At 39.2% G+C, this 25,123-nt stretch overlaps 2 protein-coding genes across 2 annotated transcripts; one reads left to right on the forward strand and one right to left on the reverse strand.

Annotated features, from left to right (window-relative positions):
- Positions 1–1,269: 1,269 nt before the first annotated feature.
- LOC139116889 (tubulin beta-4B chain-like) lies at positions 1,270–6,403 on the reverse strand. The gene is made up of 4 exons (XM_070679622.1): positions 6,175–6,403; positions 3,818–4,040; positions 3,251–3,366; positions 1,270–2,409 (listed from the first exon to the last, which is right to left on the reverse strand). The coding sequence occupies exons 1-4, from the start codon at positions 6,229–6,231 to the stop codon at positions 1,276–1,278; spliced, it is 1,530 nt and encodes a 509-aa protein (XP_070535723.1). The 5' UTR covers positions 6,232–6,403; the 3' UTR covers positions 1,270–1,275.
- Positions 6,404–10,341: 3,938 nt separating this feature from the next.
- On the forward strand, positions 10,342–24,378 carry LOC139116891 (bactericidal permeability-increasing protein-like). Its single transcript, XM_070679623.1, has 16 exons — positions 10,342–10,635; positions 12,429–12,540; positions 13,536–13,667; positions 13,909–13,982; positions 14,546–14,636; positions 15,061–15,124; positions 15,367–15,430; positions 16,129–16,229; positions 16,927–17,103; positions 17,908–17,967; positions 18,478–18,645; positions 18,962–19,029; positions 19,773–19,815; positions 19,927–19,990; positions 20,361–20,437; positions 23,476–24,378. Exons 1-16 carry the CDS (start codon positions 10,512–10,514, stop codon positions 23,524–23,526), a joined length of 1,470 nt encoding a protein of 489 aa, XP_070535724.1. The 5' UTR covers positions 10,342–10,511; the 3' UTR covers positions 23,527–24,378.
- Positions 24,379–25,123: the final 745 nt, after the last annotated feature.

Genomic DNA, 25,123 nt, shown 5'->3' on the forward strand with positions numbered 1-25,123 from the left:
TTTACTCAGTACATAAGCTTATTGTCATAAACTTTATGTTATTTTGTATAATTCGTAAAAATATTTTTCACAACCTCTGTTGCTTCGCAGAAAAATCAGAGTAAAACATATTGTTGGGTTGCTGTATCGTCTTATGCGAAAATAAAAATCTACGCATAACCATTTCACATTTTCATTTAATGAATTAGCAAGGACCTCTGAGCAGCCGTGTCAATGCTTCAAAACTGTGATATACGGTGAGGTATATATTCTCAGTTAAATGAGTAAAGTTTTTTCAAGTGTAAATATTGTACAATTATGTGCCCCGCATTGGACATAGAAGTTGTTGTTGATCGATAATTCCGTTCACTCTTCGTTAAGTAAATCTTGTTCGTTGTCCCCATCCTTTCATCATTTGAAACACATCTCAAGGAAAGAAATGGTTACCATAAATTAATTGACTGCAAAAATGTATGATGATAAAAACACTTCATATCTTATTTGAATCTGGTAAAATGTATGAAGGTTCATAATAATTTTAATACGATTAGAAGTAGAACTCGAAACTTTTTTGCGACATCATATGAAAATTTGATGTGTTTACACTCGTCTTATTTTCATCGAATCTCTCATATTAATTGTTCAAAAATTATGAAATTGTGATTTTTGTCACATGATTTCTTAACAGACCTTACGTTGTTACCATATTCCTCCAAAATTTCTAAATCTTTGAATGCTCAAGCAGAAAACCATAGGGCGTATTTGCAGTTGGGAACCAACAGCGTCCCTATTTTTGGGCGTCACAGTCTCACAGGGTTACTGTGCGAACACAAAATATACATCCTGGTGTCATCATTTGCACATGCGCACCTCGCATGTAATTCCAAATCATCTTATACCCCCCCCCCCCCCCCACGCACAGCTGTTTAAATTAAAGTCGGGTAGTAGTACCATATTCGAGCAATTGATATGGACGTGCCTCAAACACATACTTTGTCCTGTCTGTAGATCCAACAGTCTCACCATTCTTTCACTAAAAAAGAAAAATCTGAAATCTAAAAAGTTCGACAACACATACTTATTTTCTTTCATATTTTCCTTTTACATTTTCTTTGTACAAAGATGTACTTTATATTTTAAATAATGTTGTAATATTATGTATCATAATTACATTTTTGAAAGTTCGTTTCGTTCCTTGAAGAAGCCGACGATCTCGAAATATCGTGATATCATCACAGAATGAACATGTTATCCGCATTATTCAACGTATTGCTAATTTACTTCAGTCACTGCATTTCACTCTTCTTCTTCCTCCTCCTCCTCTTCTTCTTCTTCATCGTCAGACGTTCCTTCCTCCTCCGTCGCTTGGTGTTGTTGGTATTCCTTGACGAGGTTTTTGATGTTGGCGTCTGCTTCTCCCAAGCGTTCGAGGAAATCATCGTTTATTCCTTTGTACAAGTGCATGAAAGGTTCACCTGAAATACGACTCAGTCGGTGTTTCCTTTTTTCCAAATTTTCTTTCACTTTCCTCAGTTTGTAGATGTCCTCACCAACGCGTTTGAACATTTCTTGGATAGCGGTGTTGTTGGCTAGGAAGGTCACTGAACTTTTAAGGTGGCGAAGAGGAATATCACAGACCGCAGTCTTGACGTGGTCTGCCATCCATTCTACGAAATTTTGCTGATTTTTTTCCTGTAGTTCGAACATTAGTTGATCGACTTCGTTCATGGACATTCTCCCCCGGAAGATGGCCGCGAAAGTTAAGTAACGGCCCTTGAGTGGGTTGCATGAAACCATCATGTTTTTAACGTCGAACATCTCATGAACCAGCTCCGGTACCGTCAAAGAACTAAACATTGTGGAGTTGAGGGGTGCGAGACTCGACATGAAGAAATGTAAACGCGGGAACGGCACCATATTCGTAGCCAGTTTGCGAAGATCGGTGTTCAGCTGCCCAGGAAAGCGTAGGCAGGCGGTAATTCCGCTCATGGTGGCGGCTACCAGTCGATTTACGTCCCCGTACGTATCTGACTGAATTGGAAAAGCAGGTCTACGAACTTTATGTGAAATATCCAAGGCCTCACTATCATCCGGATTTGTGTACATGCCTTGATAGCGGGCTGCGCGTTGTTTCCGCACACGTTCGCTGGCGGCCTTGTTGGAGGCAGCCACACGGTCTTGTATGCTACTTAGAGCTTCATTGTCAATACAGTAAGTCGCATTCGTGCTCTCCACCATATAGTTAAAGGACATTAGAGCGTTCAGCGATTCGGTAACGGTATCCGAAAAGCCACTAGATTTTCGTGGTGATGGAACTATGCTGAACGTGCTGAAAATCTCGTCCGGATATGCATCCCGTATATTTTCCATTAGCAGCGCACCCATTCCAGAGCCTGTGCCTCCCCCAATAGAGTGTGTAAGCTGGAAACCCTGTGCGTAGATGCAGAAAAGTGTAATGTTGATGAATGTTAAAGACCTGAATGTAACGTTGATAAAATACCGTTGCATTTTACTTATCAAAAAAGTAATGATAAGGACCGTATTGCGTTTTACTTATCATAAATACCATCCGACCTTCGAAGGCCGCATTGTCTTTGAAAGTGTCACTATTTCAATCCTTGTTGGTGGATTTGGTAGGTTAAGTTCAGGCACTCAAGCATATTTACGGTGACCATATTTGGCTTGCAGTCGAAATAATTAAGTTGTTGAATTCTAAATTGTAAATTAGTCACCAATCTTTGAAAAAGTTCCGTGGTCCCAGTTCTGTAAGTTTTTTACCTAAGATGCTTTTGATTTGAAACTATTTTATTAGGGAATAGGGCAAAAAAGTTTCGGCTAATGAGGATGTAAGTCTTGAATTGTGACTGATCATCTACCTTAATTTCTGTTTGTATAAAATTCAAACGAAATACTCTATAGATACCTTTATGTGTACGCTAGCTATTTTTCATCCGTTTTTCAATGTTAATGTTCAGTTATTATCTGTTTTCAGTATATAGTACCGATAACTGCTCTGAGACGAAGGCAGAGAGAGAGAGAGAGAGAGAGAGAGAGAGAGAGAGAGAGAGAGAGAGAGAGAGAGAGAGGAGAGAGAGAGAGAGAGAGAGAGAGACAGAGACAGAGACAGAGAGAGAGACAGAGACAGAGACAGACAGACAGACAGACAGACAGACAGAAAGACAGAGGGAGGAAGGAGACAGACAGAGATATAGAGAAGAGGCTAAAAGACAGAGAGAAATAAACGTTCGTTATCTACTCGCTCTACACATACCTGCAATTTGTCACACCTTTCAGCTTCGTTCCTTATGGCGTCCATGACTTCGTCTAAGTGTTCTTTTCCTGATTCGTAACCCTTAGAAAAGTTATTTCCAGCGCCACCGGTCTTTCCTATAAAACACAGACAGTGAAATATACATTAGACTTGAATGTTGATCTTTACTGACTGTCGACAGTATGTACAGATCATGCTCCTGCACGTACACATATAAATACAACCCCTGGAAAAACTTCAGATACAGGAACGTGTACAATTCAAATGTCATAGAAAATGTTGCCCATCGACCAAATATTACACTTATAGAATGACATAATACATAAGTTACGTGCATCGTTTTGGTTGGTTCTTTGACCCAACCTAATTTATAATGTACACAATATTGTGTGTCATAAAATACCTCATAAATATATGTTAACTGTTTTGAGTTGATGTTTGCAAGCATGCCAGAGACACAACAAGTTCCAAGATCGTAAAGTGGAGGAGGGATATCCTAAGTTTCATCAATTTTTCGCCATAATTGTGCACGGAAAAACACCGAAAAAATAAGTTTGTAGAACAGACCATAAATAAAGTTGTCCGGTCGGAGCATGCTACCAAGATATCCACATCGTACCCCCTCAACGACCGAGGGCTCCAAATCAACCATTATGGCACGGGGAACGTAACGCCCAGCAACGGCTTCGTGAAAGTAAACGTTGGCCTTTTGCAGCTCCAATTGTTCGTCATCCCCTTCGTACACGCCATAGCGGTTGATAGCGTGCTCTTCCGAGACGTACTTCCAAAACTACAGTAGTAGAAACCATCATGGCATTAGTGTACTTAAACATTAAAGTGGGTTAATCATAAGCCTTGGGGTCAGTGCCTTAGCAGTTTAAAATTTAACTCCTGCAGATCGGTAAGAAAATCTATGAAGTAGCAGACCACTGTTTTGCATTCTGAAACCCTTCAACTCGTCCGCATAAAACTTGCCTCCCTCGCTCCCCCTCTCTGTCTGTCTGTCTGTCTGTCTGTCTGTCTGTCTGTCTGTCTGTCTGTCTGTCTGTCTGTCTGTGTCTCTGTCTGTCTGTCTGTCTGTCTGTCTGTCTGTCTGTCTGTCTGTCTGTCTGTCTGTCTGTCTGTCTGTCTGTCTGTCTCTCTCTCTCTCTCTCTCTCTCTCTCTCTCTCTCTCTCTCTCTCTCTCTCTCTCTCTCTTCTCTCTCTCTCTCTCTCTCTCTCTCTCTCTCTCTCTCTCTCTCTCTCTCAACGCAAGTTACGAGTATTCTTCGGGTTGAAAGAACACTTCATCCTGTTTTGACAATATTTCCTGTCCTTTAATATTTTCTGACATATATGTATTTAATTAAAGTTGTAGCTTAAGTCATTCATTATAATATGTAGATATTTGGAAACTATCTAAGTTATACACTTTGCAGAAGTAGAGCAGAACGGAGCTGAGCTCAGAGAATGTAGCTGAGAGCGAAGCTGTGCTGGTAGAGACTTCGTTGCTGTTTATAATAAAGATTGAAGTTGTGCTTACAACCGACAACTTTGGTGTCAGCCTCAGTTACTGAAAGCATTACGAGCCTTGACCGGTACCTCAACCCAGAGATTGCGATAGTACAGTCGTGACAATATTTATACTCATACTGCTCCGTACCTTTACATCAACCACTTTTCCTTTCTTAGAAAGCATTTTCAATCCGAGTAATTTGTCGAATTGATTTAAATTTCAAATTCAATTTAATTCCAATCCATGGGTGTATCATGTAATAAGCGATGCACTTTTTTGATATATACATTCTAAAATTTGATGATGTGTCTTGTCATTGGAATACAGTGTTAAATTCGACAATTTAAGGCCGCAGTACAAATATACTGTGTGATGACACAGTGTACTAAACTTACTTCAAGTCGATGATTTGCAAAAAATCGTTTGCAAGAGTTTCTCTCATTTCTGTTTTATTCATACAAACCTATTTTAAGTTTGGAAGCCAGGTCAGGCTTTCTAGCGGTCGAACGCGATAGCTTTGCGTCTGCGCACCCCACTCATAGCGTTCACCCACACTCACACGTTTACAAATCATCGCGTTCAGCGCACTCACACATTCACAAATCACAGACTTGAATCAAGTTTGACTGTGTCCGTACTCAAGTAATTTGCATCATGGGCAGTAACCAGATGTTGTACATTAACGCGGTCATACAAACTTGCAGCTTATCTTGACGCGAACAGAAAACCGACCTGAAGTGGTTGCTAGGCAACAAACGAACTTAAACCCCTGTGACCAAAGTTACGATAACAGTATCAAGCCCTCTGCCTGGACCTACAGTTGTAACTTGTTTGTGGATCTTCGTCATACAGCACAGAAATGCAGTGATGCAGATTAGTTTGATTGGTCAGTAATGAATGTCAGAAGGAAGTGTGAAATATAATGCAACTCGCAAGGAATCGGAAAAATATTTCGTCTTTCTGATATAGGTAATTTATGATGTTACAGTGAGAGTTGAATGCGATGATATTCAGATATTGAGTGATAACACTTTAAAGGGACAAAGTTGCCCATTTTTTCATGACTTTTGTTTGATACGAGATGCTACTTATATTGTTTGACATGTTGAAAGATACTGAAAGAATGGGTGACCATGCATATATTCGACTCCGGTTTTAGACACGATACATGAAACCATGGCGAATGAATCAATGGTCATGACCATTAATTCATTTTCGCCATGGTTTCATTTAATTTGACTAAAATCGTCAGTCATTCAATCAGTATCTTTCAACATGTCAGACAATATAAGTAGTATCTCGTATCAAACAAAATTTATGAAAAATTGGCGACTTTGTAAGCATTTCGACTTTCTTTTCAACAGCATCAGAGGGAGACGGACGAACGGACGGACGGACTGACAGACAGAAAGAGAAAAGTTATACGAACCTTTTCGCCGATTCGATTGCCGCATTGACCGACTTGCACACTAATGATTTCTCGCATTTTCAGCTAGTATTTGCAATTATTCAGTACATAAAGCATATGATGGCAACTGCTTGGGATTCAACAGACGTTACAATGTTCCTGGGTCTGTTTGACGTTGACTGAAGTCGAGATCGAAGACCAAAGCGTCCGATTTTCAACCAAAGTTGCGGTAATATAGGCATCTCCAAGATACGGCGTCTCTATCAAGTACTCTTCACAGGATGTGTGCGTTTTCAAGAGAGCGTCAACACCTTACATGTAGTTGACAATAGGTGACGTAAGTTAATGATTTATAAATTGCCAAAAATTCTGCTTTTACAAAGCAAGTATAACTAGCATTTTGGTCCCTTGCCAACACAGAACGCCTAACACCTCCGCGTAGAGGAACTGAACTCAATTCTTTATGACATTTAAACAGGCAAAGCTTTGTATTGCAAGAAGCGGCAGCATGCCACACCTGTGGACTTTTGTCTTGGTCAAATTATTTGACGGTAACATTGATTTGGATACCGCGCATTATTATTAACACATATATTATGTTCACACAATATTCCTATTTTTCCGAGCAATTGTAGAGTCAAGCTGATATCCGAGTCGTTGCCATCCTTAAAGTGGAACTGAGGCACAAAACCTAGGCTTGCTTTTACACTTAACAGACACTATCAACGTTTTATGAAACCTGGGTCATGCTGATGTAATTTAAATGCCTATTTTTAAATGGTTTCCTGAAGGTCATCCAAGGTCATTCTAAGATCAAAAGGCTCAGATAGTGAGCTGGGCGGCACATTATAAATCATTTTATTTGTCTCAGTGTTTGATATTGCCGTTTTGTGTTTGTATTGTCTCAACGAAGTTTGCCCGTTGTTTACACGGGGCGTTATCGGCGTTTGTGCCAGATTTGGTAATTAATCCCCCTTTACTGATAATTGAATTCTCAAAAACACGTCCAATCACGCCCGGACCAACATCGAAATACCTATTTTCATAGTGACGTCGGCATTTGCATGTTGGTGCCAAAGAAAGGTTGTGCCAAAGCGAACGGTATTCAGAGATCAAAGAAGACTACACGCTGTAGAGCCCTGATTGAGAATGGCGTTTTACGCGTGACTTCGAGGGTCTATTGGTCAACTTCATTCCCCAGGGCCGTAGCCTGCGGGGAGGGGGCAGGGGAGCTACTGTCTTCCCCTGGAATGATCCATATTGTCATTACCAAAATTCTAGCTAAGCTACGTTCTGCCCCGGGCCCTTGGCATTTTGGTCAGACTATGGCCTCGCTCCCCGTCTTCTTACAGTCTCCCACATGGCTGTCCATTGATTTTCAAATAATTTGTACACATACGCGCCCTGATTTGTTTCCAGTATGAATATTAACATAGATGGATCGATAGCGAACAAATTTACTGTTCACAGTAAAGACATACTCTGGGTATCTGCAGACAGCAAAATAAATGGTTACAAGTACAAAATAATGGCTAGACGCCAAGAAATATTCAATGAGCATAATACTTTGGTTGTACTGCAAAGCGAAGCTCAAAAGTTCATGGGGTTAAATCTTGGGTCAATTCGTCATTTCATTAGGATAAAATAGGATTGCTATACGACATGATCCTTTGCTCTACGAGTGTTAGCATTACTACATATATAAATACGTATATCCCAGTAATGTTCTGACTAAATGAATATAAAACCAATGAATCGACGTGAATTTAATTAATAATTTCAATTCCGCTCAGTAATTGTACTACCCGAAGGAATCGCAAAACGAGCCCGGAACATTACGATCAGTACTTCAAGTTTGAAAGAGGGCACTTAAAATGTCGACATTAATGCTGAAAGATCTCGACCCTCGATGACATAAATCGATAAATCAGGGAGTCAAGACCGGTTGCCAGTCTTCCAGAGCTAAAAACAGCTACGGAGCACCTCGTGTCTTCCGAAAATACCTGAAAGACAATTAATCTGACCCCAAAATTTGGGCCATCGACAACTTACAGTTGATAACCTCAACTTTGGCGATTACTTTTGGAACCTGGCAGTGACCGTGACGTCCGCACAAAATTGGCGAAAAACAATCTTGACAATAAGGACCGAAACACTGTGTTTATGTGCTGTGCAAACCTTATTTATCCCGCTACGGGTTGGTGTCAGTACAATCTCTGAGGGACAAAACTCATCGATGTCTTACAATATTTTGAGTTTTCACGAAATGATTCATCTTCATCTGTTATTCTCGTCACTTCACGTCTGTGTTTCAGGTTTGCAATGCTTACATTTGTATATATAGGTATTATAATTAATCCATCCCAGTACCCTCAAATGAAGTGCATACGACTGGCTTTGTGTACACCTATATGCCCCTCATGCTATACAGAAGCACGCCACCAAATCCTTCGACGTCCTTGGCTTACGGCTGTACCATGCAAAGTGCGACCCAAGATGCGAATGTATTCCTTTTGTATGTTTTATGTACCTTTCATTTCCATAAGAATTAAACAATTTGGTAAATTTTCGATGGGATTCGAACTCACAACGTACGCTGCCAATTCACCAAGCAAGGACATCATAGTCAAAACCGCTCGTCTAAATCCCCACTCTCAATAAAGAGTGGTTCAATGACCGATCGAGCTAGGTTTATGACAATTATTCTGATCACAACCCTACAGTACAATAAATTACCCACAATTTTCTTTGATTAGTATGCTTGAAGGCTACTTTTCTTATAACTTTTTCAGTTTTGTATGCAAGCAATGATGTGCAGCATAAGAGTAATTGATAAATAATATCAAGTAAAAGTATGTTTAGATATTTCAGTGAAAGTTTCCAAGTAACCATTAAACAACCATGGAAGTCACGTTCTGTAGGTACTACAAATGCCATACTTTTTAGACAGCAAGTTATGACGAACTGAAGGGGTCACTGTCTGAGAAAACTTGGAATGCAAATTTCTTTTGTCATTTCCATTGGAAAAAATCAATGTCCTTTTGTTTAAAAAAAAGGTGCAACTAGTCTCCCTAATTTCCATTACATTATTCTGTATGGCTGACGACACAATCAGTGTAAAATTTTACAAAAATGCTATCTCCTCTCTCAATCTTTCATTACTTTCCAAATCATTTACAATGAGAATTGAGAAGAACGGTGTCCTTAAAAGTATGGTTTCAGAATTTTTACAACTAGTCTATGAATTTGTCTACACGTGGGAGACCTAGTAAACTTCTCTGGGGAATTTCCGAGGATACATATCACAATGAATTATGGGAAATCTACAGTACTGTGAACCCCTCAACACGCTGTAGAGTTCATGAAGCACTCGCATACACAAATTCGCTATCATACATCGAACATAAACTCAATTAAAGCGATGGATATATCGCTAAAAATGTTGCACCCCATAGTGTGTTGTATGATGCAGATCGCATTAGCTAAACATGTTCGCAGGCCCTGTGAAAGTCATATGACAAGGAAATAATAATTCGTGACGGCTGCAGTATAGGTACCGCTTTCGACACGAGGAAAGATAGTGCCGGACCTGTAGACAAAGCGAAAATCAGTATTCAAGTGACCGGACAACACAGACTGTTTGTCATCGGGACCTGCTCATGTTGGTACCTTTGTGAATAATTGACATTTTCTTTGACCTGTCAAACGTTGCGTAGCCTGCTCTCGTGAACAGTAATGTTGTCTTAATTGGACTTCGATACCTGTACGGTTACGTTTGGCTTTACTCCAAGCAGAAAAAAAAATGATTCGACCAATAGCCAGTGTACGAACAGCCCAACCTATCCTATGTTTTGAATTGACTATGCCTAATAACTGGAATGAACCATTAGATTATTGCAGGGATGGTCGAAAATGGGAAATGTCTGCAAGGTTCATAAATTTGGCGGTTATGCTGATTTTTTAATGTGCAAACAATGATTATAGTATACAAATGACAGCACTGGCAGAATTCGACTTTATGCGCATGTCAGCAATCTTGCCACCAACCCCTCCCCCAACAAGATCTAATGGTACATCCCTAGTCTCAGTGTAACTTTATTTTCGACCCAATGGTTTTCCCCTGGCTTTATTTAATCCACTGCAATGTAGTGCGCAAAAATAGAAAGAATTAACCCGGAAGCAACTGTGTTTTCTTTTATTGCTTCGTTGACGTCACTTTTGGTTTCATATGGTAATAACCAACAAGGAAGTGAAATGGAACGGAACTGCGATTTTCAGTCACGTTCTCTCTCGGTGGACGAATTTCGTTGAAGTTTTGCTGCTTTCCTATCGCAGGATTCCAGGCTTACGTGTGAGTGATGACGTTCCGAAGAATTATTGCCGTTTTCGTGCTTGCAAGTGTATCTGTAAGGTGTACGGAGGCGATTGCCGATCCGAACCCCGGCCTGCAGACTCGAATATCGCAGCATGGTTTGGACTACGGTAAGAATGGAGAACTAGACATATTCGTTGGTAAATGCACCTGTGACCAGGATGTGTACAGCCGACAATACGTCAAATGTAAAACGAGCTATACAACGTAACTGCACTTTACTGTTGGACACTGATTTGTTTATAAATTTACATGAAACGGCTGTTTACGTTCTGAGGGATATACGTAACCTACATCAAAGTCACTTTCAGTGCGTCTACGCATTTAATCATAGCGGTAGCTATTATTTTAGCTACATCCGGGATACTGGTATGTGCTGGATATTGGATATACTTCACAAAGCAGTACCAGTTTAATGCTCTTCTCTTTTGAAACACTCAATGTGACGTACCTGACGTGGAATTTTCGGAAGCCTACAGAAAGTGTCTGTGTATTTATCTTCATGCACGAGTTCGGTACCTATTGATTTAACCTTTTCGATGTCTCAAATTATCACAGTAGGCGTGACATGCAAATTTGATAAACAAGGTTTTCGTCAAAATATCTTCGCCTTCAACTCATAATTATCGTATGTGATATAGTACGCGGGGTTGACGTACTGTATTATGATACAGTAATGTACGCGACCCTTGAACGTATTGCAGAGGATTATTTTTCATAGTGTGGTCACGTGACCGCTATAGCGTTGGTTACTTCCTTTCACCATCAGAGTAATCGGATCATTTGCTCTTTGTTTTGCTTGAACTCTAACCTTCGAAAGTATTCCCCGTTCTAACCATACCAGGGCCAAACCATTTAATTTCCAAGGAAACGGTAGGGAAAGACTGCACCATTCACAAAAAACATCCCTCGTCCGCCTGTCGGTAACTTGAAAAGTAAAGGATGCTGCCACTCCTCTAAGAAGTATAGAAAATTGTGACCTGACAAAACAAGCTGAATTTCAGTCACGTGATAGATAGATAGATTACATTTTATTCATTTTTAAAACGTGGTACACCGGTACCATTAAGCATATGCACGTGTATCAGTCTACTCCAATGCGCGCCTCCGAAAAGAACGTTTTAAACATTCTCTTTCACAATTTAAGTATAAGGGAAGAATAAGTTACCACCAAAATTTCTTATCAGAGAAACAAATTACCTATTTTAAAATTTTACCAGGATTTCAAATTCAGCCGTTATACTCTGTGTTAACTCTATGGTTTAAAAAAAAATTGTCGATTTTTCATAAAGAAGACTGAGAAAGCCTCCTGTTGTCTCACCATCAGATAATTCTCCCTTCTGCAGTATGCGTTTCAAAGTCCTTCAAATACAGCAGCCGTAATTTTCACTAAAACTGAGAAATCGGACCATATTACGTCTGTTACGCAGCTTCATCGTGCACCTAATCGTATTGTGGTCAAACTTGTTCTCATTACTTACAAGCCCCTGAATGCACTCTCTCCTCAGTATCCCTGGACCTTAATTACACCACGTTCTTCATCACATACTCTTCGTTCGTCGGACAAATGCCTTCGGCACACACCCAAGTGGATCTGACGTCCTACGATTGCCGCTCATTCTCCTCGGCAGCTCTTATCTTTTGGAGCACTCCAACCTTGCACGTCCAATAATGTCAAGACTTTCAACAGATGCTTGAAAATTTACATGTCTCAGAGATCATTTTATCCTCCTTAGCAGCCACTGAGTATTGTTCAACTTTGGATATTAGGCGCTATATTAATTGCTAGATTATAAATTGTTTGTTTGTTTGTTAGATAGATAGATAGATAGATAGATAGATAGATAGATAGATAGATAGATAGATAGATAGATAGATAACAAGATGTTTTCTTTTAACACAGTGACAAGTACAGCCGTAAAGAAATACCGCCACTTTCTACGTCATTTATCCATCGACGACACCTCTGGCAGAGCTGGGACACCCGTTGGAGATGTAAATTATGATCTGCAACAGTGAGTGAAATGTTTCACGGATTTAAATCCATCGGATTTTGCATCGAAGATTTGTTGTTTGAAAAGTTTGATCAGGTTTCCATCAACATTTTCCTCTGAAGGAAATGGCGTTACCACTATTTTTATAATTATGTTGGAAATAATCAACGAATCAGTGGCTGGTACCTTTTTGATTTAATTTACCTTTTTTATATTCAATCAATCAATCAATCAATCAATTTAGGTCAACGTCCATACACGTAAAATCACTTAAAATTCAAGGACCAGTAATGACCATTTCAACAATTTTTGAGGACTCTTTCAGGTCAAAATACCATTTTCCAGATATCATTTTTGCAATGTATCATTTTTTTATATAATTTTACATGTCATTTTTGCGACATGCCACTGATCATCTCATAATTTTTGAAAACTGTTGGTGGATTAACAATTTTCCCGGACTCAATTTCATTTTCAAAGAACTTTATCCAGGACTTTCCGCCGGGAAGCTTTATTATTCGAGGACTTTAAGGAACGCAAAGAACCCGATAGATATACAAGCTCCAGAATAATTAAATGCACAAAGTCGCTCTTTTTGAGCTTGAGTTATTTTAAGGCTTGGGTCAATAATAAAAATAACAATAATAGTAATCATTATAATCGTCGTCATCACCATCATCATCATCACCATCATCATCATCATCATCATCATCAATGACCATGATCACCATCACCATCATCATCATCATCATCATCATCCTCCTCCTCATCATCATCATCCATGATGATCATCCATCATCATCATCATCATCATCATCATCATCATCATCATTATCATCATCATCATCATGCACAAGGAAGTGAAAGAGGGTTGCTCAGTGCATCGGACTGTGATTTTCCGCTTTAAGTCGAATAACAATGCACGTTTCCGACCGCTAGCTGTAGGTATATATTTCAACAGAACGACAAAGAACACTCTTTACAAACCACAATTATTATCGTTTTCTTTTCCGTAGGATGGCTATACAGGATGCAGATATTCCGAATTTCAGCATTAAACCTCAACCAAACGTTGGTCTGAAAGTGTCTCTGTGGGGTGCATCTGCGAAGGTCAAAGGTGACTGGAAGTATTCGTACAAACTTGTCTTGTAAGTACAGATTTATAATCAAATCTCGGTGCTCTTTCAAACTTACCCGCGAACGTCAGTTTATGGTTACTTTAAGATAGATCAGAGATAGAGTGTTTTACGCGAGTGTTTCTGTTTTTTCCGGAAACAATCGTAACCCTTCCAATATCCAAAGTCGTTTCCCTGTGGAGAACAATTTCGTGGACTTCTCAACACTGGCTTAGTTGTTAACATTCATATCCCCTGCATCGATTCTTCGCAGTATTGACATCAAAGACAGTGGCAGCTTTGATGTCCAAGCAAAGGGACTCTCTCTTGATGTGGTCGCTAGACTCGGTGAGTATTGTACCAATTCGATCTCCATTGTATGTGTTTGTTTGTATACTATCAATGCACTTGAATTGGCATAGCCAATTGTTGTTGAAGAACTAATAGTTTGGCCCATAAAGATATTTGCTCACTTTGCGGGTAAGTGGCTTTCGACACATCATCAATGTAGCACTGAAATAAGCTGTGCATTTTCAACCATACAACAGTAAGCTTTACCAACAGTGACACGTGATAAACATATCGGACAACAAGAACGTTTTAATTTGAAGAAAAAGGAGAGGCTGTCCATTTTCATCGAAAAGGATGAATTACACTTAAAAGACAATGTATCTTCGCTGAAATAATCGGTAAGCGTGAGTATAGTCGAAATTGGAGTCTTCTCATCCCATAAGATTCAGACTTGAAATTTCCCTTGCAAAAAAGTCACAGGTCGTTATGGGCAGGCTACATTTTACTCAGACTGAATAAACCGATCCAAACTTTTCGATGACACTTACCCGTTCTTGTAAAGTTTTTTCTTAATGCCAGTGGAGCATGACAATTGTTCATGTACTTTGAACCACTCACAGGAAAGGACAAAGACGGGAAACCAACTATATCAGCAGTGAGCTGTAATGCGCACATCAACGACCTGCGCGTTAAATTCAACGGTGGAGCCAGGTATGTATCGAAAACATCTCTAAAATGGCACCAGCTCCTGGTGTTACTACTCATGATCTGCCCACAAACGTGCGGTGATAATGCGATTCGACATCGGCGAGGTGGTTCTACCTCTGTAAAACCGTATCAAATTGCGAACGATAGGCTTGTTAAATTTAGAAGAACATGTTATATGTGTGTTCGTGTATATGATTCAGAACGTATAATTTTAACGATTAAGAAAAGTCTGCAATAGAGAAGAGTTGACTATAATTCGCAATTATGTGCAGGAGCTATCACATCTAAGCCAATTAAGAAATGCATCACACAATGATATGTATAAGAAGTGTCGGCGATACGTAAAAATGATTAGTGAGATTCTGTCTGAAATTTACACCCGCAATTTGATGATTTCATTTTTACGATCATTTCATTTGTAACACAGTTGGTTGTACAACCTATTCGCTGACAACATAGCCGATGGTATGAAAGGAGATTTATCAAACCAGGTAAATATTATTCTTTGTTTGAGGATCAAAGCTTGCTCATAATTGATGGCAGTTTATATTGTTCGGTTTCTGTCGAAATAATCTTGCATTTTTGTACCCTGCACTTGATACTACAGGAACCAGAATAAGAATACAAGTGGTGATTAGAATATTGCTTTGCAATACTTTTATATTTTAAAGCATTTGACGATTGTTCAAACCGTACAGAGAATGACGTAGTTTATTACTCATTTCTATTTTAGTTGTGCCAGGGCGCAACAGACGGTATAAACAACGACTTGGCGGATACCTTCTCTGACATAAAAGGTAATTACTGACAATATGTAACATCATAATATTAATCGTTAAAACATGTGGCAGACTTCAAATCGTTGAAGAATGGTTGCGAAATTAAAGACAGTAGAGGGCTGAAGGGCATAAAATGAAAATATTGACTTTTTTCTTCAAACAACTATGCCTGTTCACAACTCGGAAAATATTTTTGTGACTGTAATTTTCTTAAGTGAACATTTTTTTCCTTCGGGAAGGCGACACAGTTTAAACAATAAAAAGATCTCTCGATAGTTGTGATTGATGTGTTGATGATGACGATCAAGATGATGATGATGATGATGATGATGATGATGATGATGATGATTATTATGATGACGATCAAGATGATGATGATGATGATGATGATGATGATGATGATGATGATGATGATTATGATGATTCTTAAGATGACGATCAAGATGATGATGATGATGATGATGATGATGATGATGATGATGATGATGATGATGATGATGATTATGATTATGATGATTGATTAAGCGAATTGCAGTCATCATCTTGACATTGCAGTTGCTTACGTTGTCGGTGGCTATGGTGATGGTGTCCATGGCAACGGCGTTAGTGTTGATGTGCTGTGTTGATTTTGATTATTCTGTCGTGGGAGGTCCATCACTGACAGACAGGCAAAAGTTGAAGGTTTGACTTACTCATCGCATTTTTCCTGTACGCAGTCGTGACGTCATTCGGTGGTGACTTGGACTTCATGGTCATCGACTACAGATTGGTGGAACCGCCAAAGTTCACCGACAAATACTTGGAAACCGCTCACAAGGTTAATAAACTTCATTACTTTTGAACTTCATACTCATTACGATAACGTCCTGTACACCAATAAAAGATAAAACATGTAATACGTGTAACATGCGACGTTCTAACCTAGTAGTATTCTTACTTGAAATTCATGGACTGTGAACCTTCAACTAATTCCTATCAACGAAGTTCCATATGGTGTCCCTGGAACGGTTAGCTTCGTTCCAGGACAAGTTTGACATATTTAAATGGGAACGTACCGTCAAAGCTGTCGTTACCTGCTCTGACGTCGATGTTTACACTGGTCACGACCCAGGTCATCGGTAGACTTTCACACTTTCCACTACGCATATTCTCTAGTTTCGTGCCTGTAAGTGTTACAGAGATGTGCCCTCAACGGCCTGGTTACGCCAGTTCCAATGCAAACGAACTCAGCTTCGCTAGCGTTTCTCCTCCAGTCCGCTGTCAGAGCCTGGCTACATAACAGACATAAGTTTGAAATCAGGGCAGGAAAGTGTCGCATTGCATAGCCTATTGAGGGGCAGTGAGAAAGTCCAAGTTATCAGCTGTCAAATTCGTTGACAACTGATTTCTGTCGTTGATTGGCTCACTATCGACTTGATTCAATAAAGAGAGATAAGTAAAAGTACTCCCTGAAAGGTAAACCTGTTAAAAGATCCAGGGCTAGACAATTTCCTTCTCTGTTCTTTTATTCAAAGGGAGAAATATACCAGCGATCACAGCACAAAGCGCCACCATTTTCACCGAAAGCGATGCCGGAGCAGAAGGAGACCTCCCGAATGGTTTATTTGTGGGTGTCAGACTATGTTGCCAATACTCTGCTGTATACTCTCCAAAACTCCGGTTTCCTCAATAAATTTGCCCAACAGATTGATGTAAGTTCTAGACTAAGACATTTTGCATATTTTTTGAAACAGTCAAACTGTTTTGTCGCATTGTCGTAAAGTCACAGCGTCTACATTTGTAGTACTCGGCATGCAAAACGTTTTTGGAAGCCATGCAATAATGTGGTTCATAAAAAGTGTTTCCAGGCCAAACTTTTTATTTTAATATGTCTTTAGCTGATTAAGTTATGATATTCGCAACACGGCAGCTACATTGTACGAAACAGTTGAGCTAAAATGTATTCAAATTACTCGCATATTAACTTTATAGACTGAACAACCTTGAGGGCCAATGCACAGTCACCTGTGGCCTATTCCGCTTTGCGTCTATGCGCCCCATAGACGTGTGTACATATGCCTGAGAAGTTTTAGGCATATATACACATGTGTATGGGGCGCAGAGCGGAATAGACCACAGGTGACTTGACTAATGTCTTAAAATGAGTGATGAGCGTCTCGTGATACAGCTACATGATTTGTATTCCTCGTTGAGCAAACTATTGACTCGACGAATTTAAGCGTGACGTGAGTAGGATACACCATATGTTGGCATACGGTGGTCGATTTGGCTGGTTGACCACTTTGGTTAATGACATTGAGCCCGCATACTATATAGTGGGAAAGACATTGACCTCCATAGCAATTTATATAACTTTTTAATCCAACGAATTTGATGTCAAATGCACGAATCTAGTCGCACCGTGCTTCACATCAGTTACAAAGCATTGTTTCCGTGTATCATCTCAAATAAGCTTGAATTCATGTGTTTTCTTTTACATTTTTATTTCCCAATAGCTTCCCAAAGATTCTAAGTTTGCTCTGAACACCTCCTACTTTGCAATTTTTGTAAAAGAAGTAAGTGCGTACACATTCTTTTTTACAAAACTCACGAAAAGTATTTCGGGTAAATAGATAGCCTTAGGATGATTGGTTTCCTCATGTTTGAAGGCAGAAATGAATAACTACGAGATCGTTGAAGCATTTAGGTGTTCTACATTAGGATGGTGATTCGATTAGATAAATTCATTCTTCAGTGAGTATCTTCATCATTCTCATCCTCCTCATCATCAATGATCACAATCGACCATCATCATCATCATCATCATCATCATCATCATCATCATCATCATCATCATCATCATCGTCATCATCATCATCGGTATCGTTATTCTTTCTGTTTTTTGTCAATAGTCATAGATTGAAAGATACGTTTTCCGAAATTAGTTGTTGTACGAGCAGACTTAGTATACACATCACCTGAAAGCGTTAACCATCAGAGTTCGACTGAGTCCAGGTTGTGAATGTCTGGCATAGCAATATTATCCATTCAATATGATGACAGCTAGCAATATCTCTCTTCCCCAGATCCATGACAAATACAACAACTTGGCTATGACTATGACCATGAACAGCACTATGGCACCCAAGCTAACTATAACCGAAGGAAATATCACAGTCGACACTGGGGGTGTCGTTTCCTTCTCGGCGCTCCCGCCGAATCAGAATCCAGTTCACTTGTTCAACTTTCGAATAGTGAGTACAAATGTAATTATTGGTTGAGCAGGAACGGGGCTATTTACATACATGATGCATCTAAGTTTTCCTTCACTGAATCGTATCATTCTGAAATGGATTATTCAAAATCCTAAAAAGACTGAGTGTGGCTATGAAATATAAAGGCCCACCCTTTGAGAACAAAATCAATGATCATTGAAGATTTATTGGTCAACTTTCGCAAAGTGTGCGGCCGGTATTGCCCTTATTGCTCAAACGTGTAAATGCATGGAAGTGGATAGATATAAATGTGTTTAGACAATCGAGTTTTATTTATTCCATTGCTCTATTTCAGAACATGACGGTAGTGCTTGCTCCCAAACTAGTCGATCTCAGTATCGTTGGTAATGTTACGATCAAGAGGTAAAATCGACGATTGATTCAGACGCAGTGTGTTGTTGACTGATCCGTACGTTATGGCTCCAGTTGTGTTAACGACGCAAGGATCAGGAAATGGCAATATTAGAGATGATGATGATGATGATGATGATGATGATGATGATGATGACGACGACGATGATGATGATAATGACGACGACGACTACTACGATAATAATATAATAAGAAGAATCGTCATTATCAACATCATCAACATCATCATAATCATCATCAACATCATCATCATCATCATGATGTAGTGTTTCATCTTGAATAGGGGATTTTACCCCTTGCCCAATCTCAATTGGAGATTTTGAACGTCTAGAGAGTTGATATCTATGGCTTCACGTCATCCTGACCACAAACGGACCAGTGCTTAAAGTTGTACCTGGAAGTTTCCCAACGATAGTCGCGAAAATTATCAAAAAATAAGAGGTTTTAATAGAGATAGTTTAGCTTTTTTCGAAGGGCGGTTCTTCAAGAAACGCACAAAATGATGTCCGGTCGAGACTAGTGAAAGCGGACTTGTTCCATTGTTGCCGTCCAGTAGTTATAGGAGCAACTACACTGATCCATATGATGAGGGAGTCACGGTGGCGTCCTTTTACGAGACTGGATGAAACATTATTTTAATGTTATTGCTGCTGGTGTGTCACTATTATTTATCCTCTCTCCTTCTCTCTCTCTCTCTCTCTCTCTCTCTCTCTCTCTCTCTCTCTCTCTCTCAGGTTTGATGTCAGCGTTGAAAATTCCGATGTTGGTCAAATAAGCGTGAGTGAATTGCTATTTGTTTCAGTATTTTTCATATTTATTTCAAGTCATATTCAATGGAGATGCCTTTTGTAAAATGTATGATTTATTTATTTTTCTTTCTGCTTTCAGTTGTTCTTTGTTCAACTTGCCACCGACACTATGCTCACAAACACAGTGATTCCGTGGATAAATGGTGAGATTGGAGAAATTTCAAATCAATTTTCTGTAGAGCTTCACAAAGTGTTCAAATTTATCCTTTAGGTATTTACAAATTCAAATTGCAACTTCATAACGTTGAAACAAAACCAACATTTTCCAAAGGCTATACATTCAAAACAAAATTACATTTTTTTAAAAGTGTATCCTTTTGAAAATGGAACACTGCAGCCTTGCTGCCACACTAGTAGACTTCGAACAACCGATGAAATCTGTAGAACGTGGAGTTCTAATTATCTGAAATCAAACTATTGCTGTCTAGCGGCTGACTATGAATTAGAAATTTGTGCAGCAGTACTTCCCACATAGTGTGTATGTAATCTTCCTAATTGACCATTCTTTTTCAGCGCAAGTCGCGCAAGGTCTGCCACTGCCCAAAGTAGACAGGTTGAAGTTCGTTAAACCCGAGTTAAAGCTAACTGACGTAAGTATAACGCATATTTAAATTATCTCATCCTGTTGTAGGAAAGCAACGCGTTGCACGCCGGGACATTCAAAGCGCCGTTTGCGTTGCGTTGATAAAAAATTGCTTCCCCCCAAAAAACCCACACGAAGATTCATTTTCGCGAACAGCGCTTTTGGATGTCCCTGTGTGCAACTCTCTGCTTTTTCACCCTAAGCAAAATAGGACTCTGCAGTGCACGACTTGTGTGAAGGCTGAGTTATGTCCGACTCAATATATTTGTATAACGATTTATACAAGGCCATTGGAGTCAGTGGACGGGAAAATTCCATTTCTTTGTTCAGAGAAGATCTTGGAAAAAACCAATCTGAATAGTATTAGGCTATTAGTGACTATCGAGAGAGGCAAACATGCGTCAGGGAGATGGTCCTTAGGATCTTTTGTAAGGGGAGATAACCAATGGGGGTTCTCAAGGTGAGGAGAGTGGAAAACTGTTATGGAGATTTTTTCATATCACAGTGGGAGGACCATTGAGAATAATGCAACGTTCCCTGTCCATATTTATTTGTTCAAGATACCTTAAGAAGGTATGTTTATTTGTAAAACACCTCAGACTGGCTGAAATTGCCCAAAGCCGGCTAATTAGCTTCCCCTGTACACACATTTCTCCAAAACTCCGCCAGGATGTGTTAAAATATCTGTGCAGTGTGTTAAAATATAATTCTCAAGTGCAAAGAAGACTACCCGTCGGCGCTAAAACTTGGTCAATGATGAATGCGCACTTCTGCGGCTGTGTATTTTAGTTTGAAATTCCTCCGAATTTATTTTTCGAAACTTTGTCAAATCAAAACCCTCTAACCCCAAGACTTAAGTAGAACGTTGTGTCTTTATAATAATCTCTAATTAATTAATGTGATAATTCTCTCGTCAGTTATTTCTGAAGAAATATTTCCGAATATGGTAGCACCCTTTAACATGATGGCAGTAAATTATTCAAGGGGTTTAGACAGAGTGCTTAAGGCAGTTTGCGCCTCGAAAGTGAAAGACTTAAACTTTTACTCAAAATTTCCTTAAGGAATCTTTCAATCATTCTCTTTCCAAATCAAGAATAAAAGTTTGGGGTCACCGTGCAAATTTTGATACTAGAGAAACAAATAACCCGAGATTTACCGATATTTAAAATATAAATGGCCGCTATCCCTGTGTTAACTGTATTGAGAAAAATTAAATTTTCGAATTTCGAAAAAGTAAACTAGTAATTTTTTTTACACCGAGAGCTTTTCCATTCTGGACACCTGGTACCACCACTAACTACCAGTGGTTCAGGATGGTCTTACTTAAATTAGTAAATCTCAAATGTCCCATGGACCTGGTAATGTATTACCTTGAATGAAATGATTATTGGACCAGTTTAATGTTATATTAAAATGAACCCCCAGAAGTAGCATATGAGAAAAGAATTGTAAAAGGTTTGAGTGTCCGAATATCTGTCCCTGAGGTGCGTTCTACCTTAAACGTGATAAGACTTGGTTCTATATGACTTTCGGTGCTTTACATTAGCAATAACTTACATTGGCTTGCATAAAACAAGCGATATGTTTAGACATCACGAACGCTAGTCCATGTCGGTATCAATTGTAGCTGTCGTGCGAGAGGCTGTAAAATACACGATGCGCTGATGAAATCATTGAAAAGGTGAACCTTGTGGTACATATGAAGTGAATGGCTTCCCAGTTGAACTGTGAAAAACGGGGATGAGACTTCCTTCAATTCTGTCATAAGAGGTTTCAGGGAACAAATAATGAGAACATGTTCTCCAGGGACAGTGGAACTGTTTCATCCGAATTGCGGTGGATAATTTCAAAACATGTACATGTATATCAAAGGGTTAGCAAGCGGGCCTTTGCCAACGCTATTATGAGTGTCACAGCCGTAACGAGAAAAACAAACGCAAACAGTTGACAAAAAAAGAACTGCTTTTAAGTCAACCTTGTAATCATGACCTTTGTTCCAACCAATGACGATACAATGCTGTAGCAAATTGCTAATCGCAAATTGTCAAATCTCAGTTTCTCTGTCTCCCTTATCTCTCTCTAAGTCCCACCTTTGTCTATTTGTCTCTGTTTGTCTGTTTGTTTGCTTGTCTGTGCCTGTATGTTTGCTTGTCTGTCTGTCTGTCGTAATTAAGTATCGGTAGGAACCTGAGATAAGGACTGGGTTAATTCCAAGCTGGATTTACTGCTTGTGTTTCTAAGAACTTTAAGGTTATTCTACTTTGACATAGACAGTAGCATGGACTTCCACACGCAGCGAGAGAACGATCGCGTGCGTATTCATGTAGAATTTAAAAACTCCGATAGCTCTACTAGTTTTATTATATAGTTCTCGCCATTTTGTTATACTTTTAAATGGCAGTTTCCTGTTCTCCCAAATTAAGTCGAAATGTCTCGTGTTCAACCTTTTAACGGTGGCTGTACTACAGTAGGCGCGCATTGTCAAACGTAACTGCCGACAACGGCATGCCTGTCCACATAAGAATGACTTCGCATATTGTACCGTTACGTTGTGTTCGCAAGGTTGATAATGTTTGTTTCTGTAGACTGTGGGGAGGAAACAGAGGAAAAATTTCAGATATTCTTCTTTCTAGAACTACATAATGAATATATTATCGATAAGTTGCAACTGTATTCCTTTAATTAGATGATCGTTTCTTTTCACCCATTACCGTCTCCATTTATGCAAGTTATCACTTATTCGATTAAAGGTATACAGTCGCCTGTAATCTAAATATGCCCATTTATGGTCAGAGGGGCGTTCCTCGGTATTCAAAATGCCCATGTGAGGGCGCTGTTTTTAAAAAGCGGCCATCCGCTTAAAATCTGTGATTGGTTAGATTTTCTCTTGCCATGGTAACTGTGGCAAAATTGGAACAGGTGACAGTATACCTTTAACGAGATATATATTATTCGGGCTTATCTGTCGGCAATTTGGATTCATTGGAGTAAGGCGAAAATGAAGCTTATCATTTATTATTGTATGTGTTCCTATTCTTTGTACAGGGCTGTATGGTCATTGCTACTGACCTTGAGTATACTCTATCCGACAAATAATCATACCAGAGTCGAGGAAAACTGTTGACGGTGCTGAACTGCGGTAATGCTTTACAACGTTAGAAAAGTCATTCCAGTGAGTGTTAATGGTACTCGGCGATTATAACAACGTCCGTTAATGGAATCTACTTTCCCTTTCAAAGTGTATTCAAAAGCTTTCACTCGAGAAATACATTAGTAAACATATAAATGAAGAAATATTCAAGTGATTATATTTTTATGAAAATCAAACAGACTTTCTGTTTTCGACATGGTGTATGGTCCATGCCAAAGACCTTCGTTCGTAACTAATTAACTGGATCGTAACTAATTAACGACTACCCATAGACAGCGCAGTATCAGCAAATTCAGCTGGTTTGCGTGTAGAAATGTAAGAAAACATTATTGCAATTTTGTCATTTTATTGAAATTTTCACAAAAGACTTTGAATAAGAAGTTATTTTGAATATTATATTATATTCAGAAACTGATGCCACCATTTCCTTCCTTTCTGTACAAAAGAACCTAAAATGCTGACTCAGCAAATTTTCTTAGTGCTTTTGATAAATATATCATAGTGTAACCGTCATCAACTTGTCAGCAACAATCATTTTCTTTAGACATTCCGATCATGTTTTTAAAAATTTACGTATCTTTAACCTTTGTTCCAAGTGACAGTAGGGGCGGGGAATCAACTGTCATGTCACCTGTTAATTTTCCACTGAGCAAAACAGTTGCAAAATGATGATATCATACCAACAGTTTTATAGGACATAACTGGGACAGTAAGCACCGTTTCCTCAAGAAACCGAGTCATGGGAAAAGACGATTTTTCAGTTTTACTAATAAATAACTATACACTGAAATACATAATGAGTTGTTCGCATTCTGAAGTGGTCGGTAGCTGTAGCTTCGTTCACAACACTTGTTTTTAATTTCAACTACAGTTTCTTGTACGCTCCAAAATATGTTCACCCTGTATTCATCGTGTCAACTCAGCCTTTACATGTACGGATTGCATCATTATCTTTGACAGGTGAATTCTGGTCTGGACTAGATTTCAACTCTGAGCAATCATAAGAGCGCTTTCTTTCCGTGTCCACTGTGTGGATAAGCTAAATAGCAGATGTGTCATGCAACATGTTTTATGCTTTAGGTTATAGGACAATACCTTACATTATTATACACCTGCGTCTGCAACCTACTGAATTTCGTCGTACAGTAAGTTTCGGTATCAGAGGACGCGGAGTCCAATAATTTTGACGCGGAGTATAATAACTTCAATAGGACGCTATTTGACCTTTGACATCAAAACACATTTACGTCAATACGAGGAAAAAGAAGAGAAGATTTTACATTTTTTGCAAAACTATATACTACTTAAGATTCAGTACTTCACAAAGTAAATCATGGTCAGTCCAAAACCTGTGAATTTGAGTGAAATTGTGCTGCTGACCTAAAATTTCTAGCACGTGCATTGCGCAGGGCGGGTTGAAATTTCGTTCTGTGCACTTAGCAGACATGCTGAACGCGTTCCTAGTCTGCTCGCTGGTCTGCTCAGTCTGCTCGCTCAGTTCAGTGCGCGACGGGCATCTAAAAACGCCTTATTTCGACTTTT

Source organism: Ptychodera flava, chromosome 18 (assembly GCF_041260155.1).
Source record: "Ptychodera flava strain L36383 chromosome 18, AS_Pfla_20210202, whole genome shotgun sequence".
NCBI classification, from domain to species: Eukaryota; Metazoa; Hemichordata; class Enteropneusta; family Ptychoderidae; genus Ptychodera; species Ptychodera flava.